Source organism: Vitis riparia, chromosome 17, assembly GCF_004353265.1.
Source record: "Vitis riparia cultivar Riparia Gloire de Montpellier isolate 1030 chromosome 17, EGFV_Vit.rip_1.0, whole genome shotgun sequence".
NCBI lineage: Eukaryota > Viridiplantae > Streptophyta > Magnoliopsida > Vitales > Vitaceae > Vitis > Vitis riparia.
This window is the reverse complement of record NC_048447.1, coordinates 15,522,228-15,547,666: the sequence shown is the minus strand read 5'-3', so window position 1 is coordinate 15,547,666 and position 25,439 is coordinate 15,522,228. Positions and strand designations below refer to the sequence as shown.

Here is a 25,439-nt window from a genome sequence, read left to right as displayed (position 1 = left end):
AACTTGAGAAGATACTGAGAACTTGGGAGTCTATAATAGGCTTAAGTTCTTGAGTTTTAGCATGTGTCCCACACAACAATAGAAACAATAATTTCATTTTGAATCATAGAGGCAACAACAAGAGTTTCTATGCTAGAAATAATCAACAATAATTTCAGTTTAGTTGTGAGCCCATGCTGAACAAAGAAGTCAGTGCATTGGCTAAGGTACAGTTAGAACATTGTTTGCCAATGCTAACAAAGTGGATGGTGCATGATCTTAGCAGGAATCACTTCAGCTGTGTTGTCCACTAAAAACTTCTCCCCGAACTCATTGTGGACTACAGTCTGATGACCAGGGGCTGTGCCAATCTGAATGAAGCATTGCCTTAAAGTCCTATTTTAAACTGTTCTGGGATCCAAATTTATTCAGATTAAAATTCACAATTTAAGATATTTTGGTGGAGACAAAGTTTGTAATCAGTAATCTGATAACTTCTTTCAAATGAGACCAGTGAATTATGGCTGCCAGTTGATTTAAGATGATTAATTTGCAATGACAAATTTCTAACTTGGAGGGTGCCTTCATTACCCTATGCAATAGATGAAAACCAATTAATTATGGAGAAATGAGTAATAGCATTGTGTAGGAAGCAAAATAAAGAATTGTACATAGCTTATTAATCATCTTATGTTATACATAAATGGTTGAGAATCAGATGAGGAAAATGATTTCCCACAACTCAAATTTGAGGCTATTGAACACGAAGTTGTAGCACCATCCAAAGGCCTCATTGTTTCCACTATACCGTATTCATCCACTATACCGTATTTATCCTCATCAAGAATATCTTGTTGAGAATTTTTAGGCAAAGAAGACATTCTAATACTCTCTAACTCAAAGGTCACTTCTTTCATTGTAGGCCTTTTCTTGCCACTCAAGTTCAAGCACCGCTTTGCAAGGTTGGCCATTGCCATAATTTTCTCTTTCTCACCTTCCTTCCTAACTCGGTCATCAAGAATATCATATAGGTGATTCTCCTCCAATGATAAAATAAAATGTACCACCAAACTCTTTTCTTCTTCGGAACTTGCCCAAGCAACCGGCTTTTTTCCTGTTAAAAGTTCAACCAAAACAACTCCAAAACTATATACGTCACTCTTATCAGTGAATTGACTTGATTGAAAATATTCAGGATCTAAGTAACCAAAAGTCCCTTGCACGTGGGTGGTCAAGTGAGTTTGATCAATGGAAATGGACCTTGATGTCCCAAAATCTGACACTATTGCTCTATACTTTTCATCTATAAGAATATTACTTGACTTGATGTCTCTATGATAAATGGGTACGGAAGATGATGAATGCAAGTAAGCTAGTGCTCCTGCTGCATCTACAGCAATTTGCAAACGCATGCTCCATGAGAATGGGAATTCATTGTTTTGATCGTGGATGAGTTGGAGTAAGGATCCATTGGAGATGAACTCATAAACTAATAGAGGCACCTCTGTCTCCAAACAACATCCGAACAACCCAACTATATTTCTATGGTTGATTTGAGAGAGAATCATAATCTCATTGATGAATGGCTCTAGTTGACTTTCATCAACTAAATTTGATCTTTTAACTGCAACAATTCTTCCATCATTTAACATGCCTTTATAAACTGTACCTTGACCTCCATGTCCAAGAATTCGGCTCTTGTTGAAGTTGTCAGTTGCTTTTTCTAACTCCTTAGATGTGAAAATTTTTGTTTTTTCAACAATTTCACTAGAAGATAGTTGTTGCTGTAGTAATAGACCACCATTTCGTTTAAAGAATTTTTGTTTGCGAATGAGCTCCCTCCTTTTTTTGACTCCTTTGTACAATCCGAAACTCCCAACAAGTAGAAGAAATGATCCTCCACCTATGCTAAGACCTGCATGGCTCAATAATGAATAAAATTACTTTATTATGCAAAATATGTGTAGAAAATAAGAATTTTGATAATGTTATAATATATATATATATATATATATATATATATATATAAAGTTAATTCTCATATGAATACTAAACTGCTACCATTAAAACTACTATATATACTTGAAAAAAATTCCCATGAAAGAAATAGTAAGATTCACTTTAGACCTGAGAGAATACATATTGTTTGGATATTAAAGGCAGTTGCAAAATTTGATTTCAAATTTAAAGAGTTGAACATCAAGGAAAGAGAATGTGTCAGCCCTTAAATCAAGGAAAAACTAATCATTATGCATCAAACCATTAATTAGCATGGCAATGGAGAAAGTTGGTCCCCTAACCAAATATTCAAGCATACCTTAACCAAAATAAAAATTAGTTCAATAATTTCCTAAGCACAAATGGTCAAATTCAACTCATATCTCCAACCATTTGACCTATTATAATAGTGTTAATGTTATAATAAAAGATAGACTAATAGAAATTACCAAATAAGAAAATAAAATGAGAGTAATAATGGAACTAAGGTTTAATATGAGAAGTGAACAAGGAGATTAAGAAACATAATCCAAAAAGCAATTGAAAAATTCCATTATGAAGAAAAATGATTGGATATAAGCATTACCTGGTTTAAGTTCATCAATCATTCCCAAACTACTTAACTATAACCTTCTAATTTTAGGTTCACACTTTTTATTTAGGAACATACTTCAAATCAATACCGAACTTAATCACAGTCCTTGATGTCCAATCAAGAAGAAAATGAGTTTTACCCCAATTTAAAATCAATAATGAGATAATGGATGGATGAACTAGATGAATTAACCCTTTTTTTTTCTTTTATAAGAAAACCTATTGAACACCAATTTACTATTCAAAACAGGATGGATTTTCTTTGGAAAGAAGGAGGAGCTTAATGGGAAGTGTATAACAGCTACTATGTTTCTCTTCAATCCTAATTTTGAAACTTGGATTTCAATAATGAATATCGAGATCAAGGTTGTGATTCATTTAGAACATTTTAGAAGAGTGAGTTTGTTTGTTTGTTTGATTGATTGTTTTTTGACCAAATTATGATTTGGACAAATAGATACATATATCAGAGTACTGCCGACTCTCAGTTCTAAGGATGGATCGATCATTCTTAAAGATGAATTACAAAACAGAGCACAAAAAGATTAGGGACAGAGCACAAAAAGACTGGACAAAACAGAGCACAAAGGGGGGGGGGAGGAGGAGGGGAAGGTCTTCTATTGTAGAAATTAACCAAGGCAACTACACCAGAATTATCAATCTAGCCACCTAAACCATTCATAATATACTTCTTTTGAAGATTGACATCTAGCATTTGATGATTGTGTGTGCAGTTAAACCATTTCAAACCATAAAATATGACTCAAAGTAGCAACACCAGAGTAGTCAGAAATTAAGCCACTGAAAGTGTTGAGAAGAAAGAAATTTTGATGATTGAAGCTAGCTCCTTCAAAATCTTTCGTTCATGCAAAATTCATCGAATACCAAGTTGTAATTTTCAAATGAATTATGGTCCAATAGAGATTCTGATAAAGAAACAAATCAAACCAAATTGAAGGTTACCTAGAATCATAGCTTTTAGCTGCTTCGCCATTCTGTTGCTGGCAAAGCAATGATATTCAGTCCCTATCATGCCACAGTCAAGAAGGCTGCAGTTGGCACAAGCTTCAACCACTAAACATGTACAAAAAAAAAGATCAAAATTGATAAATTATATACTAATTCTTTGAATTTAGAGGAGATGCAGGGCAAGCCAGCTTGTTGAATTCTATTAATTCTACCCAATAAGGAAAGGTAAAAGAAAGAAGAAGAATATATACCTTGACATCCATTGGGAAGATAAGGGTTCCCTTCGTATCTATGCTCACAGCTGCAAATTTCGATAGTTTTTCCGGACTGCCAGTCAAGATCTTGACGGTAACAGCTTCCCAATGAAGTAGTTTTCATCTCCCAGAACATGACCAACGGAGCATAGCCGGAAGTGGTAGTATTAGCTGGATCAGAGTTGTTGTTGGCGTACCAGTCCCTACCGCCCATGAAGGCATATACGCAACCCTCACCTGTCTTGACATAACTCACATCGTACATACCAAGGTGAGTGGATTGATTATTGTATGAAATTGAGGTTTGGCAACACTGTATGCCATAGCAACGTCTACGTGTTCGAGCAATACGACTATCACAATTGGATGTGCAACCCGCTAAGATTTCTGCTTGATCGCCGGTGGCGAGGACTGCGTTGGTGTCACATCCGACCACCATGAATATGTTATGAACGCTGGAGAAACGGAAGGGGATTCCACCAAAATCATTGCTTTTCCATGTTCCGTTATCTGCACATAAGGAAGGTATGGGACTGTTTACCATCACAGTTTTGTATTCCAGTGATACATTGAACAGCTCCAGGTTGAGTTCGGTGTGATTCAAGAAGGGCTTCGGAGGAGAAGAAGAATCGTTGCAGTTGATTGAGAAATAATCATTGAAGTAGCAATCTTTCCCGATGCCAAACGGGTAGGGAATGGAAACATCGCCGCAATAAGCGACACAGCCTTGCTTTGCCAAAGATGGAGCTGCTGAAGCTTCGTTTAGCCATAGTAAGGAGACGATTAACTGAAGCAACAAGGTGACCGCAGCCATGTTCTCTGGTCTTTTGGGTTTTCCAGAGATAGAGAAGGGATGATTTAAAGGTTTAGCCAGAAATCTTGACTCACAATAAATTTCTCATTTCAAGTCCAAATAATGCTTCTGCTTTGTCATTTCTCAATTGGGCGAAAAACCCAGCTCGACCTCAACCAATTTGGTTTTGTTCGCCACCTTCCGCTGACTTAAAATCCAGACGCGTTAAAACTCAACTCAATCAATTGCTTTGACTCACAACTACCACCCACTCCTCATCTCGCTCCTTATTCTCACCTTACACTTCTAGAAACCAAATTGTAAGCTTGAAAGTACCAACTTACCCAGTCTCCTTTTCAACTCTTAAAATACCAGAGCCTCGCTTTGCCAAAGATGGAGCTGCTGAAGATTCTTAGAGGGACAGTAAAGAGATTTTAGCTGAAGCAACAAGGCCAGGCGACTGACTTTGCCTCTGATCTTTTGGGTTTCCCACAGAGAGAAGAGGAAAGAGATAAAGGTTTAGCCAGCAATCTTGACTGGATCAGATGCTTTGATTGATCACAGCCGCCAACCGCCCCACATTTGACCTTTTATCAACAAATTGTCTTGATTTCAACATTCACTTAAATTAAGCCCCTTGAGTCTGACTCTCCACCTGCCACCCCCCACTATTTCGCTTCACCTCTTTGACAAATACAAAATTTGAGTTGTATAATATACCCACATGCCACCTTCACTTTGAAAAATGTGAAGATTGATTTTGTGAGTGAAAGACAAGAAAAAGTAAAAGATTAGATTATTCTATTTAAACTTTAGACAGTACTTGTACAACCCAAATTTCAAAGAGAAATCTCTAGAAAACAAAGACATGGTCTTCGTAAAAGAATCATGATTTAAAATAGAATATGATCATCGCGTGATCTATGTCCAACTAACAAAGTTGTGGAAGTATGGTACATAAACAATAAAAAAAGAAATAAAAGATATATCAAAGAAGACATATATTTTTATATTTGATAATTATATTATAAAAATATTAAAATAAATAAATATAATAAAAATTAGTTAGAAATTTATATATATTTAAATTATTTTATTTGTATATTTATATTAAAGAGTGAATCTCTAGAGAATAAAGATCTATTATCTGGTCTTCGTCAAAGAATTATGATTTAAAATAAAATATGATCATAGCGTGGTCCATGTCCAACTAACAAAGTTGTGGAAGCATTGCACATAAACAATAAAAAAAGAAATAAAAGATATATTAAAAAAGACATATTTTTTCATATTTGATAGTTATATTATAAAAAATATTAAAATAAATAAATATAATAATAAAAATTAGTTAGAAATTTATATATTTTTAAATTATTTTATTTATATATTTATATTAAAGAGTGAATCTCTAGAAAACAAAGATCCATTGTTTGGTCTTCATCAAAGAATCATGATTTAAAATAGAATATGATCACCGCGTGGTCCATGTCCAACTAACAAAGTTGTGGAAGCATTCCACATAGACAATAAAAAAAGAAATAAAAGATATATCAAAGAAGACATATTTTTTCATACTTGATAGTTATATTATAAAAAATATTAAAAAAATAAATATAATAAAAATTAGTTAGAAATTTATATATTTTAAAATTATTTTATTTGTAACTTTATATTAAAGAGTTAAAACAAGTGAAATAAATTTGAAAGGAGATGAAAAATAATTTATTAATTTTAAATTTATTTATTTTTATTAATTTTCTTTTTAGAAAACACATAAAAAAAAAAACAATAATAAAAATCTTGATGTAGAATGAAAATAGTTAAGTACTATATTTATATACTAAGCAATCTTGACGAATGAATAGATGCGCTACATTGATTTATAAATTTCATATCTTGACTTATATTATAATTTTGTCAAACAATGCATTATATGTCAACATTGCTTCCTCCATATTCTAAAAATGTCATTGTCACTTTCACCTAATTTATATAGGTCGTGGCTGCGCATTAGAACTCTTTACAATGACATGTGAAGAATGTGAAGCATGTGAAGGAGTCATAATTCAAAGTAGGTGCCTTTTCTTGTTGTGTAATTACAAGTTGTGGTAATTTGGAGACCATGGAATGCTATTGGTGGTGGCGGTTGCTTGTAAGGTTAATACGCTTGATGTTTGTGAAACCAACTCTCTTTGTCTTTGGTGGTGGCCTTATTTATGGAGCTTATTGGTGGGAACCAACTCCAAAGATCGTTTGTTTATTAAAACAATTGTGGAGTATGGTGTTATGAAATGATAGCCGCAATGATAAATAAAAACAAAATAGAATAATAAATAAAATAATAATAAAAAATATTTACGTAATAAAACCTTTATAATTACGAAGGAAACCTCTAAGAGGTAAGACCATTATGAAGGAAACATTTAGGAGGTAAGACCAAAAAAAACATCTCTTATGAAGACAAAATTATGACCTCTCTCACAATTAAAAGGAGAAAACATAAAATCTTTACAAAATGTTTTTGGGGATGAATAGTGTAGGGGGGTGTGGTGAAGGCCCCCTTTTATAACATAAGGAAATCCCCATTCCCTCTCTTTTTTTTTTTTTTTTTTTTTTGTCTCCTTTCGATTATGGGATGGCTTCAATCTTAAAATTGTTAGTGTGGACATAAAGATCAGTTGACTAATACATGGTTAGTAACACAAAAGATGCAAAAAAAAAAAAAAAAAAAAAAAAAAAACCATTTTTTAAATCCAAATATCCATAATTTTACAATAAGGAAATCAATAGAAAAAATTATTTAATTTGCAATGACAAATTTCTAACTTGGAGGGTGTTTTCATTACCGTATGCAATAGATATCAATTAATCATGGAGAAAGAAATGAGTAATACCATCATGTAAGAAGCAAAATAAAAAATTGTACATAGTTTATTAATCATCTTATGTTTTACATTATGGTTGAACATTAGATGATGAGGAATATGATTTCCTATAACTCAAATTTGAGGTTATTGAAATAGAAGTTGTAGCACTATCCAAGGGCCTCATTCTTTCCACGATACCGTATTCATCCTCATTAAGAATATCTTGTTGAGAATTTATAGGCAAAGAAGACATTCTAATATACTCTAACTCAAATGTTACTTCTTTCATTGTCGGCCTTTTCTTGCCATTCAAGTTCAAGCACCGCTTTGCAAGGTTGGCTACTACAATTATCTTCTCTTTCTCTCCTTCTTTCCTAACTCGATCATCAAGAATATCATATAGATGACTCTCCTCCTCCAATGATAAAATAAATCGTGCCACCAAACTCTTTTCTTCTTCAAGACTTGTCCAAGAAATAGGTTTTTTCCCTGTTAAAAGTTCAACCAAAACAACTCCAAAACTGTATACATCACTTTTCTCAGTAAATCGACCTGATTGAAAATATTCCGGATCGAAGTAACCAAAAGTCCCTTTCACGTGAGTAGTCAAATGAGTTTGCTCAATGAAAATGGACCTTGATGTACCAAAATCTGAAACCTTTGCTCTATACTTCTCATCTATAAGAATATTAGTTGACTTGATGTCTCTATGATAAATGGGCATGGAAGATGATGAATGCAAGTAAGCAAGAGCTCCTGCTGCCTCTGAAGCAATTTGCAAACGCATATGCCATGAGAATGGGAACTCATTGTTTTGATTATGGATAAGCTGAAATAAAGTTCCATTAGAGATGAACTCATAAACTAATAAAGGTATTTCTGTCTCCAAACAACATCCTAACAACCCAAGTATATTTCTATGGTTGATTTGAGAAAGAATCATAATCTCATTGATGAATTGCTCTAGTTGACTTTCATCTATTATTTTTGATCTTTTAACTGCTATAATTCTTCCATCATTTAACATTCCTTTATAAACTATACCTTGACCTCCTTGACCAAGAATTCGGCTCTTGTTGAAGTTGTCAGTTGCCATTTCTAACTCCTTAGATGTGAAAATTTTTGTTTTTTCAATAGTTTCAATAGAAGATAATTGTTGTTGTAATAATAGACCGCCATTTCGTTTAAAGAATTTTTGTTTGCGAATGAGTTCCCTTCTCTTTTTGACTCCTTTGTATAGTCCAAAACTTCCAACAAGTAGAAGTAATGACCCTCCACCTATACTAAGACCTGCATGGATCAATAAGGAAGAAAATTACTTTATTGTGCAAAATATTTGTAAAAAGTCAAAATTTTGATAATGTTATAAAACATACAAAAATATTAGATAATGTTGTAAAAGTATATACATGCAAAAATGGTTGATCTTCTCATTATGTAATTTTACTCAATTTCCATCAAAGTTATTTGGTATGATTACTAAACTACAAACCACTCCCTTAATTACTTCAATATGAAATTAAGCAAATGATGATAAAAGTTAAAACTAAAAAAAGATTGCTAGTCCTATGATAAGTGTAGTTCTTGTTCATTGAAACAACTCACATAATTTACATGAAAGAATTCTAACTAGTAGCAAATTTTAAATTTAAACCATCTACTAGAATCTCTAGATCAAATACTTATATGATCATTGAATTTGAATGTGAATTATTAATTAATAGGTGATCACCTTGATTAGATCAAATGTACGCCTAATTTGTTTGTATTTGTCATTACTAAGAAGCATCAAATCTAAAAGTGAATTACTATTGATTTATTCAAGGGTGTAACAAAAATTGTGATATGTGTGTATAAGAAAATATATATATATATATATATATATTGACTACAATATCCAATAAATCAAGACTAATTAGAAGATAAGTCAAGTCATTTTTTATGTATAGTAGAAGACAACATACCCTCTTAATACTGTTAATGTTAATTTATTACAATATCCAACCTAGCTCCCACTTGTGTGACGTTGTCAATCCACATAGTAGAGTGCAATAAGAATCATTCAACTTGATTCCTTCATTGCACTAGAAAAAGTTGAATAACTTATTTGATCCAACCATATAATCTTTTCTCCTCTATCCACAAACCTTTCCTTGTCCCCAAAACACCTATTATAATAGTGTTAATTTCTTCAACCATTTAACCTATTATAATAGTGTTAATTTTATAATCAAGGATAAATTAATAGAAATAATTAAATTAAATGAGAACATAAAATGAGAGTGATAACGATTCTAAGATTTAATATGAGAAATCTCAAAAAGATTAAAAACCATAGATCTATAAGCGATTAAAAATTTCCATTATGAAGAAAAATAACTAAATTAATATATGAATTTACATAGCTTATTCATAAATCATCTCTTAAATTATTTAACTAGCACCTTCCAACTATATCTACACATTTTTTTCTTTAGGAACATACTTTGAATCAATACCAAGCTTAATCTCAGCCCCTTCTTGATGCCCAATCAAGAAGAAATTCCCATTGATTCAATCACATTTATCCATATACACAAATTACTTTACTTCTAAATTTTTTAAATAATCTTGATTTCGAATATGCAAGCAGTACTCCAAGGAAGGATTAATTTTGAAGGCCAAAACTGGGAGTGCACGTAATAATTTTCTCTAGAAGGATCATAAACCATATATGACTTAAACTAGTAATACCAGAATAGCCAGAAATTAAGCCACCAGAAGTGTTGAGAAGAATGAAATTTTCGATGATTGAAGCTAGCTCCTTCAAAATTATTCGTTCATGCAAAATTCATCAAACACCAAGTTCTAATTTCAAATGAATTATGGTCCAAATAGAGATTCTGATAAAGAAATAAAGAAACAAATCAAACCAAATTGAAGGTTACCTAAAATCATAGCTTTTAGCTCCTTCGCCCTTCTGTTGCTGGGAAAGCAATGATATTCAGCCCCTATCATGCCACAGTCGAGAAGGCTGCAGTTGGCACAAGCTTCGACCACTAAACATGCACAAAAGATAAAATTAATTGACATCTGTTACGTAACAAAGTTGATAAATTTTGTGCTAATTCTTTGAATTTAGAAGACATGCAGGGAAGCCTTGTTGAATTCTATTAATTCTGCCTAATAAAGATAGGTGAAAAAAGGAAGAACAATGTATATATATATACCTTGACATCCATTGGGAAGATAAGGGTTCCCTTCGTATCTATTCACACAGCTGCAACTATCGATAGCTGTTTCAGACTGCCAGTCAAGATTTAGACTGTAACAGCGTCCTAATGAACCAGTTTCCATCTCCCAGAACATGACCAACGGAGCATAGCCGGAATTGGTACTAATAGCTGGATTGGACATGTTGTTGGCGAACCAGTCCCTAACGCTCAAGAAGGCATATGAGCAATCCCCACTTGTCTTGATATATTTCACTTGGTACATACCAAGATGAGTGGATTGATTACTGTACGGAATCGTGGTTTGGCAACACTGGATGCCATAGCAACCTGTACCAGTACTAGTAATACCGCTATTACAATTGGATGTGCAACCCGCTAAGATTTCTTCTTGATCATCGGTCATGAGGACAGCGTTGGTGTCACATCCCACCACCATGAATATGTTATGAACCCTGGAGAAACGGAAGGGCCTTCCACCGACATCAGTGGTTCTCCATGTTCCATTACCTCCACATAGGGGGGTTATGGGACTGTTTACCATCACTGTTTTGTATTCCAGCGATACATTGAGCAGCTCCAGGTTGAGTTTAGAGTGATTCAAGAAGGGCTTCGGAGGAGTAGAAGAATCGTTGCAGTTGATTGAGAAATAATCGTTGAAGTAGCAACCTGTCCCGATGCCAAACGGGTAGGGAATGGAAACATCGCCACAGTGAGCTACACAGCCTTGCTTTGCCAAAGATGGAGCTGCTGAAGCTTCTTTTAGGCATAGTAAGGAGATGATTAACTGAAGCAACAAGGTGATAGACATATCCTCTGATCTTTTGGGTTTTCCAGAGATAGAAAGGGGATGACGATGTAAAGGTTTAGCCAACAATCTTGACTCATATGATAGATTTTCTCATTTCAATTACAAGATATGCTCCTTGGTCATTTCTCAACTGGGCGAAAACCCCAGCTCAAGCTCAATCAATTGGTTTGGCCGCCACCTTCCACCGACTTAAAATTCGGACGCGTTGAAACTCAGCTCAATCGATTGCTTTGACTCACAGCCACCACCCACCCCTCATCTCGCTCCTTCTGACCTAACACTCACTAGAAAACAAATTGCAAGCTTGAAAGTACAAACCTATCTAGTCCCCCTTTAACAACTGTCTTTCAACAAAAATGGCAAGCCCAATTGACGCTGTCTTTTTAATAGACAACTACAAATTGGATTCCTCCTAATAAATTTTAAAAATATTTTTTTTTGAAATGTCCACTTTAAAAAATACTTTTTCAAATGCTATATTTTTTTTTCAAAATCATGGACGCGGCGGCTTCTTGATAGAAATTTAGGGTTAAAACCATGGAAATCTGGCGTCGATATGTCAATGGCCCAACACGTCAGTGACCCCCAGAACTCTTTGGGCCTCAAGATGTGGATCACGGCCCAGTCCAGCTGTGAAACAGCTTGGCTAAAAGCTGCACAATCCTAGCCCTAACAAAGAGATGGCCATTGCGAATCCGATGTGGGATTGCCACTTAAAGAGCTGAAGACAGAAAAAGCTTAAGACCAGGGTTCGTACCCAGGTCTTTTGTGTGAAATAAATTGGCCCTCGCTAACCAAATCTGCTTTATTATTTGAATCACACATGTAGTTTATATATATAAATAATATCATATATATTATAAATCATAAATTTTTTTATTTAAAAAAAGTGTTTTCATGCACTTATATAAAAATAATTCAAATTTCATGAGATCATCAATCAAATGAAGTGCTTAAAGTGGTAAAAAATATGTAATACCTAAATGATCAAAGATGGTACCTTTGACCAAAAAGTGCTAAGTATTTGAAATTTGTATTTTATATTTTATGATTTTTTATTCATATGAATATATGGAAATATACTTTTCTTAGTAAAAACTTTATAAATAAGTTAATTTTAATTATATTAGTATGTATTTTATATAATAAATTAAATACAAGATAATTATAAATTATACATAAAATTTTCAATATTTCTAAATAAAAAATTAAATACATTCTTATTTTAATATTAATAGATTTTCAAACTCAATACATTATTGTTTAATGTTATAAATTCATCATGTATGTATTAATTTCTTCCTTAAAACAACTTTAATTATATATTATTGTTTACAACTCCAATCATATATTATTGTTTTTTCTACCATTTTGGAAGTTTTAATTAATTTCCATTTATCATTTGTTTTTTTTTAAAAAAACATCCATTGATATTTTCTAATATATCCCAATATATCTATAGAATCCAACTACTATTTGTAATATATCCCAAGTTAATGGTGGAAAGGTGTTGCTGGAGAACAACATGAGCTGCAGTGTGGTTGGAATTGGCACAATGGCTATTAACATGTTTGATGGAATGACAAGAACTCTCAAAGAAGTCAAGCACGTACCAGACTTGAAGAAAAATCTAATATCTCTTGGAACTTTGGACGAATCAGGTTATAACTTCAAAGTAGAAACTGGGAAATTAACAATTTCAAAAGGTGCCATGGCTATCATGAAGGGTCAGAAGAGAACTGGCTTGTATATCCTAGAAGGTCACACATTGAAAGGTTTAGTGGGATCAATGTTAAGAACTAAAACTGATAAAACAGTTCTTTGGCATAGAAGACTTGGTCACTTAAGTGATCGAGGTCTAAAAGAATTGCACAAGCAAGGCCTATTGTGTGGGATAACATTAGCAATATTGATTTTTGTCAATATTGTATTCTTAGCAAGCAACACAGGTTGGCATTCAAAGTTGCAATACACAAGTCAAAGGATGTATTGGAATATGTGCATTTAGATTTATGGGGACCTACAAGAATCTCTACTCACTGCGGAAAGATGTACTTTCTATCCTTGATTGATGATTACTCTAGAAAAGTTTGGCTATACTTGTTAAAAACTAAAGATGAACATACTATCTTAACAAAAGTTAAGAGTGGAAGGTTTTAGTTGAAAATCAAACTAATAAAAGAGTAAATATGTTAAGGACGGATAATGGGCTAGAGTTTTACAATGAGGAATTTGAAATGTTTTGTAAAAATCAAGGTATTTTAAGACACAAAATAATAAGGAATACACCTCAACAAAATGACCTAGCAGAGAGGATGAATAGGACATTGTTAGATAAAGTAAAGTATATGTTGTATAGTTCTGACTTATCTAAACATTTTTGGGTGAAGCTGTAATGATAGCTTTCTATTTAGTAAATAGAACTCCATCTAGTGCTATAGACTTTAAAACTCTAAAAGAGCTTTGGTTTGGAAAGCCTTCTAACTATGATCACCTTAGAATTTTCGGCTGCAAAGCTTATGTTCACCAAAGTGAAGAAAAATTAGAACCAAGGTCAATAAAATGTATTTTCTTAGGTTATCCAGAGGTCTTAAAGGTTACAGGCTATGGAATAAGGAATCTCCAGGTGTTAAAATAATAATAAGTTATGATGTTATGTTTAATGAAAATGAAATGCTTTCTATGAGGACTAACACTGTAGGTATAGAGGAAGATTATGAAAACAAGAGTGAGAAAATAAAGACTAATCTTAAATGAGAAAAACACCCAAGAGATGGGTGAATTGGGTTTTTCAAAATTTTTTTCAACATAACAAATTCAAGCATAATAGAAGCAAATATAAAGAGATAGAATTAGAGAAATCAAACTCAGATTTTATAGTGGTTTGACACTTCCTTACCTATGTTCACTCTCCTTAAGCTCCTAACCGAGTGAGGGTTCCACTAACTTGAAGCTTCAACCAAACTTCTAATCTCCTTTACACTTAGATTCCGACTCCAATGGGCTTTTACACAATCTCTTCAAGATTCAACTCACTTGAAGGCTTTAACACTCAATTTTACAAGAATGAATCCCTCAACCTAGCTCAATGATAGCTCAAATACAAATCAAAGTTAGGATGAATCACAAAGGTGCACTAAAGGATATGCAAGTGAAGATTTCATGCACCAAGAAAGAAATGAGAGTTTTTAAGGCAAGAACAAGTGGGTAGACAAATAAATGCAAGTGTTCTCTATATCATAAATGAAGTGGAACTCTCAATTTATAGGTTTTTAACCTCGGGAGCCAAGAAAAACAAAAAGTAGCCTCAACTTGTCGAGTTGAGGGTCGATGGGATCACTAGTCGTCGTTGGAGCATTTATTGCTTTGGCAGGTTACCGTTGCTTCAATCGGACCTCGATCGGAGGTCGATTGGGAAGGAGGATACCTCGACCGGGAAAGGAAGGCTACTAAAAGAGAGCAAGTGTTTTTGCACTCCTCGATCGGACCTCGACCAGGCAAAGGAAACCGGTCGACCGGTACCCTGGCCGATTAAACCGGATGGCCCAGTGCCTCGACCGGTTCAATATTTTGGCTCCAAAAACCTATATTTTTTTGTTCTTTTTTCTTCTAACACTTAGGCAAGGTCTTTAGGTAATTTAATATGTCAATTTTGAAACGTTTTGCCTACGGTACATTTGATAAAAACTCGGGTATTAATGAAACTTTAACTTTAAGGAATAAACCAAGTTTTCCAAAGATGCATAAAATGATATGTAAAACATAAGTGCACTCATTCATTCATCTTACATTTGTTTCCTATGATTAAAGGTTTTCCAAAAGTCTTAATCTTGTATCCATTAGGTCATTTGATGAATTTCCAAATTAATACTTGAGATTCTTTACAATTCAAACCAATTAGTAACTTAACCATGGTTTGTTGTCATCAAAACCTGATTAGGAGAACCCTTGGGCTAACAAAGAGCTTGACACTTGACAAAAGACCATTCTGAGTTTGAGGTGGAGTTATCATCTCAAGATGGTCATGATCAACAAAATGATTTAGCACATAGTGGCCTAGCGACAAAAAAATATTGAGGTGACAGGTTCAAATGTTGAAGGTGGTGTAGAAACCAACTCACAAGAAGCTGGTCTTGATTATCTCTTGTCAAGGAATAGGGCTAAGAGGAACATAAAACCCCAAGATAGGTTTGGCTTTGTAAATCTAATTGCCTATGCTCTATTGACTACTATGAAGTATGAAGAGAGTGAGCCACTCTCTTACCAAGAATCTATAAACAACAATGAATCAATGAAATTGCTCACAACAATGACTGAAGAATTTGAATCCTTATAGAAAAATCAGACCTGGGTGCTTGTAAAAAGATAGCCAAATCAAAAAGTGGTAAGTTGTAAATGATATTCAAGTGAAAACAGGGTGACACTGAGAATGAACCCATATGGTTCAAAGTTAGATTAGTGGCTCGAGGGTATACTCATAGAGAGGGCATTGACTACACCGAAGTATTCTTTCTAGTGGTGAAACATACCTCAATCAGAGTATTGATGTCCATTGTAGCTCAGTTTGATTGGGAATTGGAGCAACTAGATGTTAAAACTAGTTTTTTACTTGGAGACTTAGAAGAAAAAATTCTAATGACTCAACCTGAAGGTTTTAAAGAGCTAGAAAAGGAACATCTAGTGTGTTTACTTAAAAAAATCCTTATATGGATTGAAACAATTCCCAAGACAATGGTATAAAAGATTTGACACCTTTATACTAAAGATTGGTTTCAAAAGGAGCTGTTATAATGGTTGTTTCTATTACAAGAATTTACAAGGAAGTCTGATGATGTTTCTTCTAATAAGTCACAAATTCAAAAGGTGAAAAGGATTCTAAAGTCAGAATTTGACATGATAGATCTTGGGAACGCAAGAAGAATACTTGGCATGAAAATTGTAAGAAACAGAGAGGATCGTACTTTATTCTTGTCACAAAAGGGCTACTTAGAAAAGGTTTTGAAGAGATTTTCCATGGAGAATTCAAAACCTGTAAGTATACCATTAGCAGGACATTTCATATTGTCAATGACACAATGTCCTCAATTTAACGCTAAAAGGAAAGAGATGAATTTTGTTCCATATGCTAATGTTATAGGGTCACTCATGTATGCAATGGTGTGCTCACAACCAGATATTGCTCATTCAGTAAGTATTTTGAGCAGGTTTATGGCTAACCCGGGTAAAGAGCATTAGGATAGTCTCCTTCTGGCACATTCTTTCCCATACTTCTAGAGTGGTTCGACCGTTACTCATCCTTGATATGGTCTTTCGAGTCGCTTTTGGAGAGTCTTAGAGGAAGCCTGGGTCCTCAGTGCGGCTTCAGGGACATTTTGAGACATCGTTTTCTCTCAAGTTTAGAGCCTTTGTGTTTGTCTGTTAGTTTGAGTGAGTTCGTGTTACACTAGCATCGCTGTGGGGGTCTCTTGGTTTCTTCGGTAGAGTTCACTTCATTCCACTCACTATTCACACTTTCTTTTCACTTCAGTGTTCATGTTCCTTGCACTCGTGAACTCTACTGAAGAGGGCATATTTGTAGACCCCCTAGAGGTTTTTTTTTTCTTTTTTTTATGTTTACTCTTCTGACCACCCCAGGAATTAAGCTGATGGGGCGGCTAGATGGGAATGGGGGGTAGAGAGTTGGTGGTGGCAGAGAAAAAGGGAAAAAGCGGGAAAACAAAGAAATGGGGGATTTCGCAAAGAAGGGGGATCTGGAGAGGAAGACACCTTAGGGAGGACCGAGCAAGGAACCAAAGGAGAAGCACCTTGAAGAGTGGAGGTTTAGGTATCCTTCTTTTGATTACGTTCACTCCTCTTCATAGCATTATCTGAATATATATGAGATCCTATATGGGCGTTTGATGGTGTTTTGTTGGGGGTTTTCATTTATTTTTATAGAATTTGAGCTTGTTCATTTTCGTTCTATGTTTGTTTCCCATATGTTTTGGCCCCTATTCCAATGCTTTCATATGAGATTATTATCATTCATGTTTTGATTTCATTTTTGAAACTCACCCATCCGCGCGCATAAGGACTGTGTATGCGCACTCATCCTAGCTTCCATCCAACCCATTTGCTGCATATTTATTCAACCATTCAAACCCATTTCTCTCTTCGTGCCCACTGCTAGTAGCTTTCTTCACCATCACCCTTATTATTTCATTCTTCCTAAACCCAATAAGACTCGTCATTCTCACTACCCATCTAGCCAAACCATTCCCATGCAAACCTATTTTTTTAGTCTCATGCATGCAAAACTGGATGAGGAAGCCATGTAAGCTGAGTTGGGATGAATGCCAGCCGTGAAGGCTATCCAAGTGCTGGAGCTTCAAGCAATACACGCCAGCCATGCACAGGCCCCACGACGTCAGTGCTGGTGGCGCCACCTTCATGGGTGACGAGCCCCGCGTCCTCCAAGCTGCTGCCGGCGCTCATGGCGAGGACCTCCTCGCCACCTGCATCGCAGGCGGCCCTAACCCCGACGACCACGGCACCCATGTTGGAAGCTCCATGCCGAAGATGTTGCCTAGGTGGAAGATTTCGTCTTGTTGAAGATTAAAGGCCTGGGTCATCTTGCCATTGGATATGGACGTTGAGATATAGCCCAAGCCCATATATATTGTTGTGGAGGGCCTCATGTTTGGCCCACCTATGTGAAGTCAGCCCATGCATATCCTAAGCCCACTGGTATAATCTTATCCTATATGGCCATCTTTGATGGCCCATTTCCAAGGCCTATATAAAAAAAATGGATTTTATAAAATTAGTTTTTTTAACAATTCAACTCTCTAAACACCTCAGCTTTATAATTTGCATATTCTCAATTCTATCTCCTAACTTCCCAAAATCCCAATTTCCATATTTATTTAATTAATAATTATTATTTCCGCTATTATTACTATTCGATTGTTTATTCACTTATCTTAAAATCTCATCCTTTAACAAACCTTCAAAATTCTGACTCTCAAATGCAATTCCAGATTTTATTATTATTATTATTATTATTATTTAATTCTAATACTCACATTTCATTTATTTAATTATTATCCTCGTCATCTCTATTGCTTTTCCATCCACTTATTCATTTATTCATTTTAAAATTCCACCTTCTCACAACCTTTAAATTATCTTTCAAAATCTTGATCTCTAAATTTAATCTCCTAATCCCAAAAATTCTCAATATTCACATTAATCTATTTAATTATTATTATTTTATTTATTTATTCTAAAATTTCATTTTAAACAATCATTAAAATTTTCGACTTCCAAATTTTAATTTCTAATTCCAAAAATCCCAATATTCACATTAATCCATTTAATTATTATGATTTTATTTATTTTTTTTTCTAAAATTCCATTTTAAACAATTCATTAAAATTTCCGACTTCCGATTTTGATTTCTAATCTCAAAAATCCCAATATTCACATTAATCCATTTAATTATTATTTTATTTATTTGTTTATTTATTTATTTATTTATTTATTTATTTTCTTAAATTCCATTTTAAACAATTCATTAAAATTTTCGACTTCCGATTTTAATTTCTAATCTCAAAAATCCCAATATTCACATTAATCCATTTAATTATTATTATTTTATTTATTTATTTTCTAAAATTCCATTTTAAACTATTCATTAAAATTTTCGATTTTCGATTTTAATTTCTAATTTCAAAAATTCCAATATTCACATTAAGCTATTTAATTATTATTATTTTATTTATTTATTCTAAAATTCCATTTTAAATAATTCATTAAAATTTCTGACTTCCATTTAATTTCTAATTCCAAAATTCCAATATTCACATTAATCTATTTAATTATTATTATTTTATTTATTTATTCTAAAATTCCATTTTAAACAATTCTTTAAAATTCCAATTTCCAAACTTAATTTCCAATTCCTAAAAATCCAACTCTTAAATTTAATTCCCAATATCCCAATTTTCAAATGAACCCCAAAAATCCAGTTTTCACTCGAAAAGTTTTAATTCTATTTCGGTTCTTAAATAATCTTCTAATCTTCTTAATTACACATAAGCAAAAAATAAATCCTTCATAATTCTAAAACACGGAATTTGTAACACTAATTCATGAACCATAAATTGGGCTTTGGTGGGGGCCCGATGCTTGATCCCTTTTGATCGTCAACTGTTGTACTTAATGTATTTTGTTTGATCTTCATTTTACACTTCGATATGCATGAGCTATATTTCGCATTCATTAATTGTGTGCTAACCCTCTTTTTTTATAGCGCATTAATCGATTGATGCCAAGGTATGCCCCGTTCTCACTTCGGTCGATTCTTTATTGAGTGTTTTGATTCCCTCACGTGCATGATCATCCTGAGTATTCATTGATTTCCACATCAATTGTCACAACAGTTTCATTTTATTAGTAGAAACCCGACTTTAGGGATTTAGAGGGGTGTTATGGTCTTTTACCGTACCTTCCCGATAAGTAACCTGACCCCCGAGCCCGATCCGATTTTTCGTAGATCATATTTTCCAAAATAAGGAGTCGCACTTAGGGTTTTCTTTCTTATTTTGTTTGCCTTTTTAAAAATAAAACAAAAATAAGTGGCGACTCCAAGTCATTTTCTTAATCAATAAAAATCATTTTTCAAGTTAAAATCGAGCTCGCCATCGAGTGGGAAACGCATGAGCCGAAATGCGGGGTCCACGCAATGTTTTACATTACGACATTGGAAATTCTTTTCCAAAGGTCAAAAAAGTTCTATAAGGCATAAGCTTTGTGAAAGCTGAATCAACCAATAAGCTACAACAAAAACTTCGATAACTAATATTTCAAATTATATTAGGCAAATTATGTGCTACAAAATTTCCTAGAGATCTGCATATTTTCTATGATTTAATGATTATTTTGTTAAAGTAATTAATGGGGAAAAATAGAGAAAATTTTGAAAAACATAGTAAAAATATTAAAGACTAATTTCCAAAAAAGTTGAATAGTTTTTTATTTTTTTTAAAAAATTATTTAACTAAACAAATTTTAACGGTTTAATATTTTGTGAAAGTCATTTTTGAATTTATCTTCAAAAAATATTTTTCAACAAATTTTTTTAAAATTCTTGTTTGATTTTGATTGTAAAAAAAAAAAGAGTCAAGCATGTGAGTTATTTACAAGTTGGCCCAAACCATCCTCACTCTTAGGGCCATACTACCACTCTTCTCATGTAACCACCGAAATAAAATCCCTAAAATTCATGAATGTCAATCCAACTATCCAAGAAATAATTTATGATTTTGATTAATTTTACTTGAATTCTTTGACATATTAAAATTTAATGATATTTAAAGAGAGAAAGAAATCAATCCCCACTGAATAAATTCAATATTTTTTGCACTTTATTGTTTCCATAAGCTAGTATTGGAAACAAATTAGAAAACTAGAAATTTGCTACACTATTTGTAGCACGAGAAATTTTATAGTTTGAAAAAGTTTAAGTTCCTTCATTAATAAAATTATAATTCATATTTCCAAAACGTTAACCATGGAACACTTTTATTTTCCCCGTATTATAGCATTATTGTAATATAATAAATACCTTAGGTTTTTATTTGGGTACAATACTTGCTTTAAAATTAATTCTTATGAACATAAATTTTTTTCCAAAAAGAATACTAATTGTTGCATTTTTACTTATTTTATTTCTTATTATTACTTAGAAATTTTGTAGCCAAATTTTAAACCACCAAACAAATTGCATAGATACGATTTTTTATTTTGAAACTGTTGCTCAGAATCTTAAATTTGTTGAATTAGCATGAAACTTTTGTGGAAAATAAATGAAGAAAAAAAAATTACGAATGAGTTTTGAGGCCCTTCAAAATCAAGTTTGAAGCAATTTTAATTTGAGATCAAGCATTCACATCTAAAACTATCTCTTAGGCACTTTTGCTCAAGTCTTCATATCATACTGCACCTCATGGGTGCTTCTATATAGCTAATTGATCGAGGATGTGCTTTTTATTATTAGTTTCTTTTCCTCTCTCACATCCACTTTTTTTCCCTTTCTCTTCTCCATATGTTATGTTGAACTCTTCCTAGAAACTTGAAATCTTGTAAAATGGTTTAAAAGACCTTGAAAACACATAAGTCTCTTCAAACAATTTGCTAACAATTATTTAAATTAAGAAAGTTGATTAATACTAAATTAATATTTTAAAAGCAACTTTTTAACCTCAAAACATATGCATAATTGAATGTTAATCATCAAAGACAAATGCTAGGTTTAATTTAACCCAAGGCTTGAGCTTATGTAAAGTTAAGGCTCGAGCCCAAATTAAGACCTAACTTGAGTTAAAGTTCAAGCAAACACCAATACCCAATTTAAGCTTTTGCTAATTCTTGTTCAACAATTATATATAAAGGAAGAATTAGGAGATAGAAGAATTGGAGGATACAATAGAGATTATACTCACATTTCTACAAATTAATAAAGATTTCAATTCACTCGTAGTTTTTCTATTTAAGAGAATTTTGTGTGTGTATATATATAGCATAAGAAGTGAAAAAAAATTGGTGTTATTATTGTTCAAGGAGATTAATAAAGAATTGTATTCCATGGGTTCAAATTCATAACAATTCAATAAGTGGAAAATATAACATAAATTTCTCATAGATATATATATGGTAAGGGATAATACAAGACTTAAAAACACAACCTAAAATACAATCGGTGTACAACAATCATATATCTATTCTATTTTTCTATCATAACGTGTGAAATAACAATGGTTGCACATCAAATGAAGATTCTTTAGTGTCATCTAAACATGATCCCCTGGAAGTTGAAGTATCATCCATATCCAAAAACTTTGTTATTTCAGTTACAACACATGCATTTTCTTGGAAATTTTGATCAACATTCAAATGTAGGGCAGACACTCTAATGTTATCTAATTCTGTGGTAACTTCTTTCATCGTAGGTCTTTTCCTTCCATTCAAATTTAAGCATCGACCTGCAAGCTTAGCAAATGTCATGATGTCCTTTTTCCGACCTTCCTTCACAACTCGAGCATCAAGAATATCAAATAGACGAGACTCTTGTAAGGATAAAATGAAATGTATTGCCAAACTTTTTTCTTCTTGTGATCTTGTAGATGAAATTGGCTTTTGCCCGGTTAAAAGCTCAACAAGAACTACTCCAAAACTATATACATCACTCTTTTCAGTAAATTGGCTTGATTGAAAATATTCTGGGTCCAAATAGCCAAGAGTCCCTTGTACAATAGTAGTCAAATGAGTTTGATCAATGGAAATAGACCTTGATGTTCCAAAATCTGACACTTTTGCTTTATATTTATCATCTAAAAGTATATTGGTAGACTTAATGTCTCTATGATAAATGGGTATGGAACATGCTGAGTGTAAATAAGAAAGCGCACCCGATACCTCTGAAGCAATTCGTAAACGCATTTCCCATGAAAGTGGAAACTCACTATTTTGATCATGGATAAGTTGAAATAAGGTTCCATTAGAAATAAACTCATAAACCAACAAAGGCACTTCTGTCTCCAAGCAACACCCCAAAATCCCAACCACATTCCTATGGTTGATTTGTGAAAGAATCACAATCTCATTAATGAAGTGCTCTAATTGGTTTTCATCAACTATTTTTGACCTTTTAACTGCAACAATTCTTCCATCATTTAACATGCCTTTATAAACGGTTCCTTGACCTCCTTGACCAAGAATTCGATTCTTATTGAAGTTGTCAGTCGCCTTCTCTAACTCTTCAGATGTGAAAATTTTTGTTTTCTCAAAAGCAACTTTATCAGAAGAAATTTGTTGTTGCAACAACAACCCACCATTTCGTTTAAAGAATCGCTTTTTGACTCTAATATCCAATTGTTTTCTCACTACTTTATATAACCCAAAACTGAAAATGAGTAGCAACAATAATCCCCCACTTATACTGCAGCCTGTATGGTCAAAGATGTAAAAACAGTTTGATCAAAAGACTTAAATCAATTTAATTTTATTTAAAATACTTGAAATAATGAATAAGAGAAGTCAAAAAGAAAAGAGAAAAATAAATAAATAAAGAGACATATTACTAAGAATTAGATGGACATATGAAATTAAATGGGGTATTACCTAGAATTAAAGCTTTTGATTTGCGGCAATGGAAGTCATATTTGTCAGTGCTGCTATTGTAATGGCCATCACATCCCCATCGACAGTTGGCACATTCTCTAACAACTAAAACCAGAAAAATGTTGATACTGTAAAATTGTATATCCAAGTTATAATTGCACACTAAAAATTAAAAATAAAAACTGAGAAATGAAGGAAAAAAATAAGGCTATGTTTGATTTGGGAAGAAAAAAAATGCTAAGAAATTTCTCATTTGATTTTACTCAATGATGAAAGCGAATTAAATATAATTATAATTAATTATAAATTTATATATTTTAAAATATTTAGTTTTTTTATAGAAATATTATAATAAGTAAAATAAGTTTATATATATATATATATATATATATATATATATATATATATATATATATATATATATATATATATATATATATATATAACATCTTTTCTTTCTAGCTAGCAGCACTATTTTCAAAATATTATCATTCTTTATAAATTAATCCATCTATGAAAATATTCTAATTTTCTGAGATTCCATTCTGTTGATGAAAAAACTCATTTCTCTTTGAATTCACATGTAGAATTTTCGAGTGAAAATTTCGTACAAATATAATTGGTAACTAAAAATTTTTAAAAATAAAAACTTTGTATAATTAAATGCTAATTGAAAAAGGTTAATTTTGTAAATAGAATTAAAAGACGAAAAATGTCAAGTTACTTCAATAATCAGTATGTCATGCACACACAAGATATTAAGAAAGAAGCATACCTTGACATCCATGTGCGAGATAAGGGTTCCCTTCTTCAGCCCAGTTACAGTCACAACGATAATTGGAATAATTTCCCCGTGAAGTATAGACTGTGTCATCGACGCAGTTCTGAGGGTCGACTTGTTCTGGGATAAGCCAGGATATGAGTAATGGGGCAAATTCCGCATCTCTAACAATGGTAGGAACGTTCGAAACATTGTTGTAATTGTACGCTAAGAAAGCGTATGTGCAATCCCCTCTTTCACTATAACTCGCAGTGGTATTCAAACTGTAGACATCCAGATCCTCCTGCAATCTGGTTAGGCAACAGTTGATGCCATACAAGCAACCTTTAGTAGTAATAAATTCCTCATTCCTGCCATGATTGTCGCAAGTGGAGCTGCAACCTGCCATGATTTCCTCATTCCCGCCTCTCAGCAGCACATTGTGACAACCCACCCCCACGAGATCGTTATGAAGAGAGTAAAGGAATGGGCTTCCCCTCAAATCTATGCTTTGCCAAGAACTACTGGTCACCTCTCCATTTTCACAGTTGGAATATATGGGACTGTTAACCATCACACTTTTCTGGAAGCCGCCCATTTCTATACTCAGCACCTCCAGATTGAGTTTACTTAGAATGGGTTTTGGAGGATCGGACGAATGAATACAATAGATTGAGAACCATTCATCCTTATAGCAACTCTTCCCCATGCCAAACGGGTACGGAATGAGCATGTCTCCACAATGATCCTGCTCACAGCCTGGCTTTGCCATTGATGGGGCAGTAGCTGATGATTCATCTGCTAGCCATAGTAAGCAGATGATCGTCAGCTGAATCACCCATTGCCCTCTCATTTCTTCTGTAATTTCAGAGGTAGTTTTATTACCAAGCAGATGTACCTAGGCAATGCTCTTTCATGTAAGCTTTATAGAGGGGAATCAAGACGTGAATCGCGTGATCACCTACAATCTTGAAGACCTTTATTTTGGACTCCATTGACTTAACCATCGGCCATCACAAATTTCGGGCAGATGCTCTTGG

The 25,439-nt window shown here is 33.3% G+C and overlaps 3 protein-coding genes across 3 annotated transcripts; all 3 read right to left on the bottom strand.

The window, feature by feature from the left end:
* Positions 1-597: 597 nt before the first annotated feature.
* On the bottom strand, positions 598-5,118 carry LOC117904885 (wall-associated receptor kinase-like 2). Its single transcript, XM_034817693.1, has 3 exons — positions 3,792-5,118; positions 3,535-3,645; positions 598-1,894 (listed from the first exon to the last, which is right to left on the bottom strand). Exons 1-3 carry the CDS (start codon positions 4,606-4,608, stop codon positions 663-665), a joined length of 2,160 nt encoding a protein of 719 aa, XP_034673584.1. The 5' UTR covers positions 4,609-5,118; the 3' UTR covers positions 598-662.
* Positions 5,119-7,471: 2,353 nt separating this feature from the next.
* LOC117904886 (wall-associated receptor kinase-like 2) lies at positions 7,472-11,616 on the bottom strand. The gene is made up of 3 exons (XM_034817694.1): positions 10,664-11,616; positions 10,382-10,492; positions 7,472-8,744 (listed from the first exon to the last, which is right to left on the bottom strand). Exons 1-3 carry the CDS (start codon positions 11,475-11,477, stop codon positions 7,543-7,545), a joined length of 2,127 nt encoding a protein of 708 aa, XP_034673585.1. The 5' UTR covers positions 11,478-11,616; the 3' UTR covers positions 7,472-7,542.
* A 10,513-nt stretch (positions 11,617-22,129) lies between these two features.
* Positions 22,130-25,439, bottom strand: LOC117904901 (wall-associated receptor kinase-like 8). Its single transcript, XM_034817713.1, has 3 exons — positions 24,415-25,439; positions 23,640-23,744; positions 22,130-23,464 (listed from the first exon to the last, which is right to left on the bottom strand). The coding sequence occupies exons 1-3, from the start codon at positions 25,250-25,252 to the stop codon at positions 22,254-22,256; spliced, it is 2,154 nt and encodes a 717-aa protein (XP_034673604.1). The 5' UTR covers positions 25,253-25,439; the 3' UTR covers positions 22,130-22,253.